This window comes from Cygnus atratus, chromosome 13 (assembly GCF_013377495.2).
Source record: "Cygnus atratus isolate AKBS03 ecotype Queensland, Australia chromosome 13, CAtr_DNAZoo_HiC_assembly, whole genome shotgun sequence".
NCBI classification, from domain to species: Eukaryota; Metazoa; Chordata; class Aves; order Anseriformes; family Anatidae; genus Cygnus; species Cygnus atratus.
Window position 1 is genome coordinate 8,750,985 of NC_066374.1, and position 16,059 is coordinate 8,767,043.

The 16,059-nt window shown below is 37.9% G+C and overlaps 1 protein-coding gene across 1 annotated transcript; it reads right to left on the minus strand.

Moving 5' to 3' along the window:
- Positions 1 to 4,433: 4,433 nt before the first annotated feature.
- FMR1NB (FMR1 neighbor) lies at positions 4,434 to 14,162 on the minus strand. Its single transcript, XM_050713417.1, has 6 exons — positions 14,136 to 14,162; positions 12,981 to 13,058; positions 11,617 to 11,730; positions 9,999 to 10,136; positions 7,846 to 7,942; positions 4,434 to 4,635 (listed from the first exon to the last, which is right to left on the minus strand). Exons 2-6 carry the CDS (start codon positions 13,054 to 13,056, stop codon positions 4,533 to 4,535), a joined length of 528 nt encoding a protein of 175 aa, XP_050569374.1. The 5' UTR covers positions 13,057 to 13,058; positions 14,136 to 14,162; the 3' UTR covers positions 4,434 to 4,532.
- Positions 14,163 to 16,059: the final 1,897 nt, after the last annotated feature.

Genomic DNA, 16,059 nt, shown 5'->3' on the forward strand with positions numbered 1-16,059 from the left:
CCTGTTACACAGAACAGAACAAACACATCGGCTCAAAGATTTATCAGCTTGGATGGAAGATGTATGTAGGATAGTGGATTCTGCAAGGAAGCAGTGCTGTAGGAAGCATGCCTTTTGTGAAAGAACTTGGAAGAAGTACAATGAATCTCAGAAGACTAAAATAGCACAGCTGCGGACAGTTTTTCCACTTTCATTTCAACTGAAACCATTTTTTTCCAGTGTTTTGTGAGAACAAAAAAGTTTGGAGCAGAAAGATCAGAAGCGAAACTGAGTTGGACGGAGCCACTCACTCCACTGGGACCTTAGAGGAGAACATGAAACACTCTTTCCAGGGAGACCTTTGCACTTCGTTTTTGGTGTGCATCCAAGCCTAGGCCGGCAAAGGATCAGAAGACTCCTATCATTTCAAAATTGCATCTCTTACATGGAGACAAGCTGGAAAAATATTTTTGAGCAATGAAATACATTCTCCTGCTACATCTGCACTACTTGGCATTGCATGAATCCCAGCGAGGTAAAACAGGTCCCAGACTTGAACCTCAAGCCTTAAAAATATTAGACAAGTTCCCCAATCACAGGGATTTTGTTTAAATAGATTTCAATTTGGCTTTGGATTTTTGAGCTTTACACAGTTCAAATCCATTCTCTCAATCCGCTCATGCCATAGAATTTAAGTTCAATTCTCATGACCTTGAAAGCTGTCTGAAGGTCAGAAGGAGAGAAGTACCAGACATTTCCACAGTTGCCTGTAGCATGATGCAGTCAATTCATACTGCTCTAAAGCTTTCAAAAAATCATCTCAACTCTACCTCTTCCTGTTACAGAAGGCGGTTAAAGGTGTGGGTTAGGTTTCTGAGGGAAGGCTGAGACACACCCTTTGTCACCAGACCTCTTGCAGGCGCAGGGCGATGCGCTAAAAGAGCTGTACTGCTGTTCAAGTCTTTTCATAGCTCCTACCTCTATGGTAGCAGTATCCACTCTTGGACATTGCTATTTTGCAGTAAGTCAGGTCGTTCAGCTTTGTATTTATTTAATCTTTGTGAAGATAAGGAGGGATGTTCCACTGAATGCTCTTTTGTTTCATTCTGTATCAGTTCAATAGGAGGGAGAGCAGATCTAAAGCCACCAGCAATGGTTTGTATATCTTGTAAGTCTCCTAAAGCCTTGTCATCATATGCTGTATTATGTTGTCTTTTTTACTGAGTGACCATTGCTCTATTGTACACTATCCGCCTTCTTGTGACTTGATGAACCACATTGTAAAAGGCAGAAATCAATAAAGTTCTCCAGAAACCAAAACCACTGAGGGAAAAATGTTTTCCTGCAGCACCATCTTGTGGTCCTCAGTTTTAGTACGAAAGGTATCTACCTCCCCTAGTGCCTGGAAGGCAGACAGTCTGCCCTGGCAGCCTTGGAAGCAGTGCACAGCGCTGAGCAGCTGCTTTCACTGACCACAGAGGCACTGCCAGCCTTGTAAAAGTGTTTGTGCCTTCTTCTAGCCGACTGGGTCCCTAACCCAGTTCTTCGGAGGAACAGAAAAGTCAAAAAAAAATGAATTTGGCTCGGCAACGTGCAGCTTGGTATACAAGAAACATGTCAACAGTTTAGGCACTTGGGAAAAGACATGTTCAGGTAGGTCTAGGTCAACTCCCTATTGACTTTTTTCTGTAGTACACTAAAGTCCAGGAGTACAGAACAAAGAAGATAAAATTGTGATTCTATGAAATCATTATCAAAGCAATTGTTCAGAAATTTTAATTCCTCTATTTACTGGTGGAAGTAAGCAGCTGATCAAAACATCCACTTGTATGTGATGGTGTCAGTGTGGTTAGCATCACTAATCCATGAAAGAATATTTGTGATGTGACCTTAATGTGATAACTTTGACCCCCCAGTAATAACGAAATAGATATTATGACATTTTAGGCAGAGATAGCAGTTATTTCTGCAATACTCATGCTGGACAGCTGTTGATTCAATGAACTGTCAAACCAGTATAGAAATTACAACTTAAATTTACAGCCTTTGTCTTCTCCAACCAAAAAGCAAAGCTGTCAGCTTTAAGAACATCTTTACTCTTAACACTGCACTCTTAACTACTGCCCCAATAGGGGAAATATAAGCTTTGTTGGGTCTTTTCCATCTCATGCTCTACTCTTACAATGCATATATTTTGCTTATGCTCGTTTTGTTCTGGTTCTGCCAGATTCGGTTACTGCAGATGTGTTGATTGCTTACTGTTGTTTTACGTGTCCCTTTGTCAGAAAGTTATGTGATGTTGAAAGCATCTGTGCTGTCAATGACATGTAAACAAAAGGAATTTATCAACCTACAAATCAAAATCATGAAGCACCATACGAAAGCCTGACTTTCTCCGGAGCACAACTCCCTCTCAGTCACCATCAGCCATGAGGATCTATGTGGTTTGCCACATGCGCATTTCAGCTGCAACAGTGCCCCTAAATTCAGGCAGAAGGAAATTGCTTTTATCTTTGACAAAATATCTGTAGACATACTACACAATTCATGAAAATAACATCAAGAAACAGCAAACACATCAGATTTGGAAGGCAAAACATAGCCCTTTTCAGTCCCCATCCTTCTGCTGCTCCAAATCAAAAACATCATAATTCTTTTGCTTACAAAATTATATCCCAATCATCTCTAATACAGTGTTACTGGCAATGGTTGCAGTATCAGGCTTTAAAGCTCCTGCATATGGTTATGTCTGATCATCAGTATGTGCTCTGACAATTTCACGAGACTGCCCATATGCATACTCCACCTCTATTATGCTTGGGTTTTAAGTGGTCTTTTTTTTTTTTAATTTAACAAAACTAAAAATGTTATGAAATAGGGAATTCTGTAAGTACATAGTTCATGAGAATCACTAATAGCATTTATTCTCCAGCTTATGAGTAAAGATCCATTCCTCACAGTTGTAGCTCTTGGAAATTCTACTGCATGGATTTCACAGACCCAAGAAAAAGGGACCAGTGACTGCATTACTGTTGTGATACTGATTCCTGTTGACATTTTAGATGCTTACTCTTATTTTATACTCATCTGTTCAAAACTGTTATTTTTTCTTGGGGGGGGGGGCGGGGGGGGGTGTTTTAATTTGTGTGTGTTACTCTACAGGGAGTAATTTTCAAAATTACATTTTGAAGTCACCTATCTTGGGAGACAAGTCACCTGAAGATCAAAGGAAGTTCTGCAGTGCAGTGATATGCCAGGGGCAGAAAATGCCAGCAGAAATGCTACTACAGTTTCCTGAAGTTCTTCACATTTTTGCCCAGTATGTCTTTAAAGGAACTGCCCAACCACAGATTTCCTAAATCCTCTGCAGCCTGGTAAATAATTAGTTGTTCTCCTCAGTAAGAGTAGCATTGCTGTGCTACAATGGTATCCAATATTGGAACGCAGTAAGCTTGCCACTCAGTACCGAATTAATGAATGACGACTGTCTCTTCTTAATCCAGATAATACTCTAAGACTGACCTCTAAACTATGACAGGCACTTAACTGGTATCTTCATATCCCTCCATAGGGATGCTGTATTAATAAGAGAAGAGTGGCATTCAGGAATTGCCACGAGCACTTTTTGCCTTTCAGTATTAACATATTTTTCATACAGGAGATATGGAATGAATATGAAGAAATAGAAATGAACAACTTCTAATACAAAATCAATAGCGTTATCAAGGGTTGACAACATTGTATTACTTTGATACTAAAACAAAGCATCTCATTTTCTAGAGCATACTCAAGTAATCCTGGTGTCCTTCTCCTGCTTGAGGTCTTTAAAATCAGGTGGGTGTTCCTCTACACCAAAAGAGATCAAAAAAAACAATAAAAAAGAAAACCTATATATCAGTATAACTAGATTACTGGATTTATGGACATCTTTACAATTTTGTTAAATCAATGCCAAATGAATTCAGTCAAATCTCACTGAAATATTTCCTTAACTACCTAATGACCTCACTGACACTTTTTTTTTTTTTTAAATTTGATTGTCACTTTCAGCAGGCTACTGTTTGGAACAGTAAATAGCATTTAATTCCCAGATTACATTTATTTCAGCAGTCAACTGCAGTTCAGCGTTAAGTAATAATGGTAGGATGCAAAACTATGTGAAAATGTAAGCATAAAATACCCCTTTCCATAGGAAAGATTTCTCAGTGCCTGCAAATGGATCCCTGTCTCCAGCAACACAGTCTGCTAGGACTTTGACCTAGGACTGTAATATTGTTCATCACTTGCTCTGCTCTCATTCAGCATCCTAGGACAGGAATCAAATTCCTGCAGCTTCATTATTTGTCCCGCAACAGAAACCGAGGGTGACCCCTGATAAACACTGCCTTTTTGACAGTCTACTAGACTGGGAAGCTAGCAGGCATTTAGTTCTGCACGTCTAGTACTCTATATAGAATCGATAGGCAGATAACAATACTAAACTGAAAGAACAAAGAAACACACCAAATTTAGTTTACCTTTTTCTTGTGTTTATGGTCCTCAGAGTCTTTAAGTTAATCCGGTAACAACCTATGCATATCTTCACTACGTGCTCTTTTCTTCCGCACAATTTTCTCTATTTCTTTGTTTGCCCTTCGTAAAGGATTGACACATGGACTGCAACATATTAAAACGACAGCAGAAATTGGTTGACTTCCACAGAAAGAATTTAGAGAAGATCACCTAGACTTTAGCTGCAAAATTCTACCTCCAGTGACGAAAAAGTCAAATACAGTTGATTTCAGGGGCCATCACAAGATTTCACAAATAGAATGTACAGTGAAAAGGCTAGGAAAAGCACTTTGATAAGTTTTTCCCATCTCCGACATTTTCTTCATGAATTTCAGTTGACCTGCTGATTCCTAACAATGCAACCATTACCAGAAAATTCTCAGGTAAGTAATCAACCAAAATCAAAAGCCTGCTTCCCACAGCTGTACTAGGGAATTTCAGCAGAAGAAAATGAAGACTTTAATAAATCTTACTCTGTTTTAAAAAGCTACACAATATTACTCAAATACAGCATCAGTTAAGTGCACATCTTTTCCTTCCCTTCTCTATCTTATAGTACTCATCATGGCTTGTGGATGTTAATGAAAAAAGATACTGACAGAACAGAGAAAGAAGATAGGATAATACAGTTACAGGCATAGCAAAAACATCAGAGAATGTGTCAAGAAAAGAGCCATTATGCTGATAACACACGAGGAACTGCCAGGGCACGAGCAGAATTAGCTCATGTAGATACTGCTTTCTGTATAAAAAATAACACTGAAAAGAGACAAAATACACAGGTCATCAGTGAGGATATGTAAGTAACCCAGCCTTGCTAATTTGGGAATTTACCAGGGCTGTGGCAAAGGGAGGAGTATTCAGACTGCCATTAGCCACGAAACTTTGCTATTGTAACTCAGCCTTGGAAAGAAAATTAGTAGCTCCCTTCAAAATTTTACAGGAATTCTATGTTCCTACATATAGGTTCTCTTAGCCTTGCCACATCTAGTCCTGGGCATCTCTAGACAAAGCCACCTCTAGCAACACAGCACAGATGCCTGCAAAGACCTTCCATAGATAGTCACCCCAGATTGGAGTCTCGCTCTTTTGCCTCTCTTTCTCTCCCTCTCAATACAACCTCGTATGTGAAACCTTGGAATTTGCTCTACAAGCAGCACAGTGGAATTAATCAATCATATGTTTTATTAGCAAAAGACCTCTTATTTCTTGGTAATTCTAGAGAGCACTTTGTACTCTTGTGCATGCTCATTGCAGTACAATTTTTGCATTGTACTTAGGAGCCTCTCAACAATGACCATCCAGCATTGTTAATGAAAACAAAAGAATTTCCATTCACACAAAAGGTTCTATGCTCTTTAACCAAATCCTTTTCAAAGCCACATCTTCTATTACCCTAAAACTGGTAAAACCTGATCAAAGTTACCATGTTATAGGACTGCTTCTTTCCTACAACTCAAATATATGATGTTGGAAATTAAAACCATTTAGCATCTGGTTAATCACCGCATTAAAAAAACAACAAAACAATAAACAAGTCATAGCAGAACAGCAATATTCCTAGTTTCACTGGCTATGAAAAAACACAGAAATCATCATTTAAACATTAATGTAAATTCTCTCAAAACAAATACATATTAATTTGTTTTCCAGAAAATTTATGATAATTTCATGTTAATTCTTTGCCTCTCGTTTTCAGAGTCACTGATGACTCAGTGTAGCTATCTGTATGCTGAACATCAGCTGTTGAGCACAGGGTAAGATGTAACGTGGAGATTTTCACAGCAGGCTTTGTCTAAATGTGGAACTCCATAGCAAATAGCCATCTGCTAAGCAGCCGCATTAGTAAAGTCTGTGTGTGCGTGTACGTGCATGTACGTGATCCCACACAGCCTACTAACATCTCAGTAAAGCAAAAATTTAACACTTGGGGGAAAAAAAAAAACACCTTCACAGAAAAAGACAATTTTGTCATATTAACCAAGCTATAGCATTAGCCATACAATATGAACCACCACTTTAGAAAAGTAAAGCACAATTATGTTAATACATTCCATCTCAGTTTAAGGATTTTGATACTGTGGAGTTTGTTCCCCCCATTATTGTAAGAGTGTATATGCATGCCAAAACTCTGTGCAGAATCAAACACTGAACTGCTTGCATAGTACATATGGGCTGTAATGTGCCCTACACATCAATGAAAAAAGACAACCAGCACCACCTCACTGCATGTTGGCAGCATTACAGACCATTAACTCACTTTTATCTGAAGAATACCCCTCGCCCATCTCTCTGTCTGCTAAGGCCTACTATTTTGTCCCTCCATCATGTTACTCCATCTTACTGCATAGTTCTGTGTTAAACCCACACAGAAACGTATTTATACTTCTTGTTCTTTACAAGTTGCCTTTTCTCATTAATTTCTTCCCTATTATCTTTCAGATAATTAACCCCTGTACATGTCATTCCCTCTGTAGCAGTCAATTGTATCCCAGACACAATGTCACTCTTGAAGAAATATCTTTGGAGATAGCGGTAAGAACAATTTTTGTCTCCCTTTCCCCTGTGGTTTAGAGAGCTGGCAAGTGGCTGGAAGTTCTCATTTGTTTCTGTTTAAATGTATGGTATGAAGTGAGATGAACTTTTCCTCAAATCTTTCCCCCTTTTTTATTTTAATTGATGTTCTTGGTTTTGGAACATATTTTGGGTAGCACAGGATATAGCGTCGTAAGCAGCCCTATAGCTTTCTTTGCTCTTCAATCTCATTTACCACCTTTTTTGATTGCAACTGGTAGTTGGTGTTCCCTTCCTGCCAAAGAGATGAATGACTGAGAGAGAGAGACTGTACAGAAAATTGGAGAAGAAAGGGAGCAAAAGCCTGGCCTTCCATACCTCAGCATATCTGCCCAGGCTGGGATCCACTTCCTACAGGCACTCAGGTTCAGGCCCTACTGCTGAAGTCCCGCCCCATTCAGGCCTTGAAGTGGAAGCTTCTCTGTAAGCCTGAAGGCAGCATGCTTTCATGTCCTACATGCAGCTTCCCAGGCAAAGGAAGTAAGATCAAGCCCAAGTTCTTTATAACTTGATCTTTAGAAGGACTACTGGGACACTAGCACACTTCTTTTCCTCAAGCCAAATCAACTATGTTTTATGTAGCTTCAGAATAGGACTTTTTATGTTGGCACATTAGCTTCTTGCCTTTTTTCCTCCATTTTTTTTCTCCCCTCACTGGCTTTAAACATGTCAGTTGTCCATGTTTTCTGCCTTTAGAGGTGATATATCATAAATTTGGTTTGGTCATGCACTAATGCTTACCTCCTTTGCAAACAGACACAGCAACACGATGGCAGACACCCCAAAATAAAAAATCCTACTGCCCCAAGCACAAACAGTCGAAATGTCAGTTGCAGATCTGTAGAGTCAGAAGTTTTCATTAATTATAAATCATTCCAAGATAATATACTGAGAGAAATGACAGAGATTAGCCTCTAAGACAGTCACACGTGTATTTCAGCCAGCAACTTAACAGAAAACAGCAGGTCCTAGAAATGCATTGACATAGGAAAGATCAACTCTTAAATTTGACCACCAGAGTTCAAGCAGCCCAACTATTTGATTAGTTCAGAAGCAAGTGTTGAGTAACCCCAGGGTGTGCAAAATCAGAGTCCTTTATAGGACTACAGAGCTTCTTAAAAAAATGGAGACAAAATCATGCAAATTAAGGCTACTTATTTCATTTCAAACCTTTTGTAGCATTTTCTAAAAGCCTCCTTTTATTCCTACTGAAGTTCAAGACAAGATTCCCAAATAAGAACCATTAAAGTGTGTAGCCTGTAACCATCTAACAGAAATGCAACAGCCATGAGTCTAATGTCTGTTAAGTGCTCCTATTTTGTCAACAGATTGCTATGAGGCAAACAGCATGTGCTCCCAGGGCAGTAAATGTTTGTATTTTCTTTGGACATATGTTGTACATCCTGGAGCATTCAAGTAGCTAATTAATCTATGAACAAATAATTTGGTAAAATAGTCAGTCCTTGATGTTCACTTCCAAACCATAAAAGCTCAAGTGGAATGGGGAATCAAGCAGTCACAGCTGAATAAGGATATCCAACTTTACAATTTGCTCGAGTATGTCTTAACTATGAGTAAAACAACTACAATTTTCACTGTATAGTTTTTCTTCTCACTGTAGTTAAGTGTCTTTTATACATAATATAAAAGCCCAGCTGAGGAATGATTATTAAAACATTTTTTTCCTTTAGTGTGCTCCTAACAGATTCTGATGGCCTCACACTCAGTGGTACTTTCTTCTATCAAAAGTAGCATAATAGTTACAGCTGCCCTAGCACTGGAACGTGGTGCTGTTCAACTACAGGAGAAATTTCAAAGTTTAGTCCTTACCTCTGCTTGCTTCTGGGCAAGTGCAAACAAGCAGAAAGAGAATTCTTAGGATTTCATATATCATAGAATCATTAAGGTTGGAAAAGACCTCCACGATCATCTGGTCCAACCGTCCCCCTACCCCTAATATTACCCTATAAACCATGTCCCTAAGTACCACACCCAACCTTTCCTTAAATACCCCCAGGGATGGTGACTCCACCACCTCCCTGGGCAACCTGCTCCAATGCCTAACTACTTTTTCTTTAGGAGAAAGAAATTTCTCCTAAAGAGGAGAAAATAAAACAAAACAAAAGGAATTGCTATGTTGGAAAAATGAGATAACATTTATCTCTGTTCTTGTTAAAGTCTCTAAAAAGTATGCAAGGATCATTTGAATATTTTGACATTGTTTTGTCATTGTTCTTAACTGAAAACTGTAGGATGTGGGATGTGTCTAGTGTCAGGACAAGAGACAAAGGACAAATTAAAACAAAATTCCATCTGAGCACAAGACGGAATTTTTATTTATTTTTAATTGTGAGGATTCTAAAAGTACACACAGGAACAGGTTGCCCACAGGGGCTGTGAAGTCTCAGTGTTTGGGTAGACAAAATTCGAGGTTTCCTGGAAACCTGCTGTAGCTGACCTTCCTTGAGCAGGGGCAGTTGGAGCTGTATGATCTTGATAGGTCCCTTCCAAACTCACTGACTGTGTCTAACAAGAGCCTCTAACTTTCCACATCTTTCAGTTTATTGAAGTAAATTCGCAATGAAAAGCAACAACAGTTTCTAAAAAGCTGTACAAACAGGAAAAAAATGACTAAAATTCAAGTTGGATTCAACCCTTTTAGTGAAGCAGAGTTTACCATGTTCTTTGCTTGTGTTGAGGTTGACAAACAATTCAGACAATTCTTTATCAATGAATTGTTTTCTGCATTTATATGCAGAAATAAATGCTAGCTCACACTTACTTTGAAGAGATTGGTGACCTGAAAAACTAAAGGAAGAAACAAATGAAAATCACATTGTTTGACTAGAAGAAGCATATGGCTATGAGGCAACAATTTACAGAAGTATACTTACTGTCTTTAAATGGGACATAACATGCCAGTTCATGTCTGTCTTTGGAAGGACAACATTTATTTTCCAAGCACTCAGTTCTGTTAATGCTCCCTCCTACAGCACAAGGAACCAAGGTGCCTTTTTCTTTGTGACGGCAGGCTTTAAAAGAAGTAAAATGTGAGATTTCTGTTCCAGGAACTATATGCAGGTAAAGGAAGGTTATAATTTTTATGTCCCTAGTATGTTTTGAAAGAGTAAGTCTGCTAGAAAAGTAGCGTCATTGACTTTCATGGAAATTTGCTCACAGAAGTTAATCAGCCTTTATATTAAAACCAAGAGAAAAGCTAAAATCATGTCATACGAGATCTTAAATAATTGGCTTTATTTCAGTTACAATCAGTTTTGTAAATGTTTGTTAACTACATTGTGCCTTTTTTTTGTATTTAGGTTTGTAAAGGGGAAAGAAACTGTTTTCTGAATGGACTGTTTCTAATTTAAGAAAAACACACAGACATTAAAATACCTTGTGTTTTCTGAAGGGCTCAGCATACAATGTATTACAGTTAGCCATCTCTCTGTTTAGCACTAATTGCATGTTTCTAAAAGCAGCTGTTAGGAACAAAAACCTAATATATCCAGTCCAGTTATTGAACACAGCATACAATATTTAAAGTTTTCTATTTAATAATAGATTTGTTAATAATCATGAGATCTTCTGTGGGAAGGGCTATATTTTAAAACACTTATAAACAAAAACAGTAACACCTGTAAAACTTGGTATTACAACTCTGATGTGACACTGTCACAGAAGCTGCAAAACATCATTTGCTTCCAACACCACTCCCAAGATTGGCTGCACTGTCAGTCGCACTTTTATCATAGACATCACTGGTAGTCAGATTTAATTAAATGTGGGGTCAGGCACTTCAAAAGACCTGTGTTTATTTAGGCCTAGTTAGTAACAACAGTGTATCTTCATTGTTATTACTAATCAGCTATATATTAAGTGAAGAGTGGTATCTCTGCCTTCTATTTGTCCATGAAACAATCATGGAGTCAGGCTTGACTTAATTTTTGTACATGCCAAGCTCTCTCTGTAATCACGGATTTTATCTTTTTTGGTGATATTAATGAATACATTCCATTTTGATTTCCTTCTCAATAATTTTCTCAAATAATGAAGCTCTCGTTAATTAACTTCAGCAATCCAAAAGGTGAGCTGTTCAGCCTAAGCTAATGGCCCTGAATTCTTCCTGAGCCAGAAGTGGAAAAGACTATTACTGAGTAAAATCCGTCTCCCGCTTAGGACATACAGAACATTTATTCTCATGTTTACACAAGGAGAAAAAAAAGTAGTTCACGTTGGATGCAACAAGGGTAGGGAAGGTGGATGCTCCAAAGTGCAGAACACTGATGATGAATGGTTTTTATAGGCAATGCAATGGAAGCAAATTTATGATCATTCCAAAGGGGCATTTAATAATATTTTTTTGATGAGACCTGGTGAGTTTTACAGTGTCAAACTGGGGGTTTTAAATACACTAAATGCTGATAGGTAAGGGGGTGGGAGGCTGTAGTGGAAGCAAATCAGTAGTAGAGGAAGAGGGAAGTAGTGCTACAATGACGAAGTGGCACTTACTCACTGGCCTGAAGAAATTTAAAATAGCTTCAGATGCATCTTTCAGTTTCATTTTAAGTTTGCTGGGCACCACTTCACTTTTTTCTAAAACTTGATGAGTTGGTGATGTAAAACCTGAAAGCTCATAATGATTAGCTCATTACCATCAAAATATCCATAATTAATTAAATGGAATGACATTTTCATACTGATTATCTTTCATTATGAAGGCATTTATAGTCATTATGAATTGTGACTACTGATGGCTAGCAAGGTTAAGCATAGATGTCTTTTTGTTGTAGTCAATTATATTACTTCAAATTGCTTTATGAACCACAATGAGTAAAGAACTAAAGCTGTGAAATTTAAATTAAGGAATCAATTCATGCGGAAATTGTCAAGAGAAAAAGCACTACTGTTCAGATAGAAGGTGCAGGTTATGGGAAAATTCTATGTTATAGCTGTAGATGTATTTCTCTCCTGTATGCAAGCAGAACTTTTGGCCTTTAGATCAAGATCAGATCCCAGACAAAACACAGGAAAAAAAAAATTACAGATGGCAGCTTTATCAGGTACAACCAGACAGGCATCTATCCCATTATCTCGTTTCAGATAGTGGTGGATGCATAGAAAAGAGCAAAACACCCATGAATATAACACTAGTGGAGTTTTTTCCTAAACTAATGATTTGTTGCTGTGGGACTTCTCAATCATCTTTCATCTACACTAGTCTGAAGAATGTATTATCAGTAAGCCTTGTTGTCTCACTCTACCTCTTTTTCATTAAAGCACAAGTGCAAATCACAGTGGGACTCCCTGGCAATCAACCATTCCATAATGCACAAAAAACTCAGAATTCCAGTTTTCTTGCCTTTTTCTTTTAGGGGAAACTTAGCCAAAGGAACTCTCTTTAATAACTTTCAGTGGCAGAGTTTATTAAAAGACATTTCATGATTTTATAATTCCTTGTGAACACGAGTGAGACCATAGCCTAACCAAAAACTAGGGTATTCAAACAACTTCATTTTTTGGGGCAATGCTCCACCTGGGAGCAACAGGAACCCCAAGTACGTAAATCCACTATTTCTCCTGGAGCAGAACTTGGTTTTTCAGTGCCATGTCTTCTCTGCAGAAAAGAAGCATTTGAGTAGGCTGAACCAAATTCACGTCAAAACAGGTACTCATATTAACGCATAACAGGAGTGTGACCAGCAAAGCTCACACTAGCAGTTACATCACTGTCTCCCCACCTGCTCCAGTGAAAAAAATTAATGTTTTTCAGTATTTTTCAATCACTGCAAGACAACAAAATTTGTAACTTTAATTCCTGCTAGGAAAATTACTTGCTTCTTCTATGAAAATGCTTTTCTCCTTGCAAAACTCACTTGAATTGATGCTATGAAGCAGTATCAATATCACATAGTTCCGTACTAGATGAACGCCAATTACTTCTTGCAGCATTACTGTAATAAAACCAACAGTGATAAGGTATGTGAGTACACGCAGAAACTTCTATCACTCCTTTAACTTTGTATTTATAGATTAGAACAAACATGACAGTAGATTGCTGCACAGAGCAAATGCTCTGCTCCCTCTCCCCCTAATTAAGGAGGCAGCCAAACCCAGCAAAACATTTTGGCAACGTTACTTTGAAGGAACTACTCATTTAAGAGAGCATAAAGGGATGCATCTTGTTAACAGACTAGCCAAAAAAGTATATAAATACAACCTCTTAAGTGTCCCAGAGCTGGATACTTAACACCTTGAAGGAGCACTTGAGTGAGTGTTTTAATCCAGGTATAGTGGACAGAATCAGGACTGAAGAATTAAAATTTTTTGGAAGTTTTCAACAGAACTCTACTTTAGCTTACTGAGTTCTTCAGTCCTTCTAACATCAAAGAAAGATGCTTTGAATAAAAAACATTTTGAAAAGTTGGTCCAAAAAGGGTATTATGGATAAAAAATACTTTTAAAAATCCCTGAGTCATTCATAGCAATTAAACAGCAGGTTTAAGTTGGGTTTTACACCTCCAACCACCCCCTGAAGACCGCTTTGCCAGATGCTATATTTCACTTTGCCTGCTGCTTCTATTCTAAAAGGATCTTTTTCAATTATTACAACATATATTAAGAGCTTAAACTAGACATATTTCTTAGCATTGGTAAGGTGGCAGAACCCCATTTTCTTAAGTGTTGTACAGAGAAAAGATTGCATTTTATACAAGTATTGTCCCTTGAAGGATCTGTTCTCTCTGCACTCCTGGTGCTAAATGAACGAAGCTTTCCTGCAATTCAAGTGTGCCTGTTTCATGGAGTAATATACAAATACATTCTCTGTCCCAAAGAGAAACTTCACTTTGGCAGGTAAGCGCAAAATTCTTTAAGAGGGCAGGAATCACATTTTCCAAGACACCTATTAAAATCTAATGCCATTCAGGACAAACTGGGAGGAGCGAAACATTTCCTGGGAGCAGGAAAAACAAAGGAGATATAGAAAAATCTAGCCCTCCCCTGCCCCTTACACGCTTCTTTTTCCATACCTTCTCTGTTACTGTTGGAACAGGCAGATCACAGCTACCCTGAGTACAGCGACCTCAGGCACGTTATGCAGGACAGCGCGGAAGCAAGGCTCATCACAATGGGCTGCCCGTCACCTATGATGTAGCTCAGAACAGGTGTGTAACTGTATCTACCTACTGTGTGAGGGACCAGAAAAAAAGTTGCATATGCAGTTTGAAAAAGTCAGCCTCCCACAGAGCAGACTGTTAAAAGCCTTAGTCTTTAATTCACTGAGTTAAGGCCACATTTGTGTCATTACCAATATGCAATGCAGGAACATGGCCTAATAGACAGTACTGCAGACCAGGTAATAGATACCTCAAGCCATCAAAATACACTCCTCAAAACAAAGTTTGGGCAGAGTGCCCAAGTCAGATTTCTCAATAATTCCAATAAACTCATTATATAACAAGATTTTCCCATGAATTCATCAAATCTCTCTATGTTTGAAGCAAAAGTAAAGTCTAACCTCAACCTTCCTTTTTCTTAGAAATGTCCATTCCTTTTATTAAATGAGGTGTTCTTTGAATAGGTTAAGAACATTTTTTTTTAAAAAAAGACAGAAACCTAAGTAAATGTTGACCATCATCCCATCTTACCCACCGAAAAATTCAAAAATAAAAAACCAGCAGTTCTCTAGTCTGTTATGCTTTAGGGAAGGGAGGGCAAGCGAGGATGCATACAACAGCCACCTAAGCAAGTAATTGTCTTGAAAAAGTTATATACATATTCACATGCAAAACCTTTCCTTTTTTTTTTTTTTTTTTGGCATTTTAGTTAGTTAAGTAATGACTTTATAAAGGGTTTTTTTTTTAAACCTGTGTTTGTAGGCAGCATTAGCTTTCTAATATAAATATACAACATCCTCGGTTTGTTTCTTTCATTCTGCACACACTACACACAGCCACTCCCAATACTAAAAATAAGGAGACACTTCGAAACATCTAATATGGAACAAACATTCTTCACTTTCTGAAGCATTTGATTTCACATGCAATTGTGATTTTCTGCATTGATTTCTTTCATGGAACACTACATATATATGATATGATGCATTTATGATGTACAAATATGAGAGTCTGATTCAGACTGCTAGAACCTGAGAAAATTGCCTACACATTTTATGTTGACTGCTTCATTGATTTTTGTTATTAAATTCAGGACTGTTGACTCTTGTTGTTGTAACTGTAGTCTGTACCTAAGACTCAAGCTAAATCCACCAGCCAAAAAAAGGCCATCTAACATGCCATATGACCCCAACCTCATTATACTATTTCTGCAATGGTCAAGTTCCTCATCATTTATAGAGACTACATCACATCCATGGGATGCTTTTTGTTTAAATTAACTGCTTTTATTGTAAATCAGTTTCTTTTATTCAGAGAAAAAAAAAAGTCATGTCTTATTGAACCCTCAGTAGAAACACAAGGCTTTCATCTATTTTTTGTTTTTATGATGCATTTTCATACAGCACTCAAATTACTACTTTTGAAATTCTTTACAATAGGCAAACAAAAGAAAAAAACAGTAACAACTAGTTTATACTCATAGTTTAGTAGCAATTATCTCCATCAGGAACTGCTCAAGATCAATAGTCTTCATAACATGCAAGCAGGAGTGACAGACATGGGATACATATAAAAAAGATTGTTAGGAGTAGAAAAAGGTTCATCCCCTGATGTGGGCACAAGATCCACAGGCTGCTGATGAAAGACTAATACTTCTGAAGTCAAAAGTTGATGCAGTAAGTCTAACCCTTTCAGCAGTAAATACAGTATAAAAATGTCACATGAAAACTAAACTGCAAATAATTAAGCCTAGCAAACTCTTGTAAGGAGAATCCTGCAGATCAGACTGGAATCTGTTCAGAACATTTAACTCAGAAAAACTCATGTAAGCTTTCAT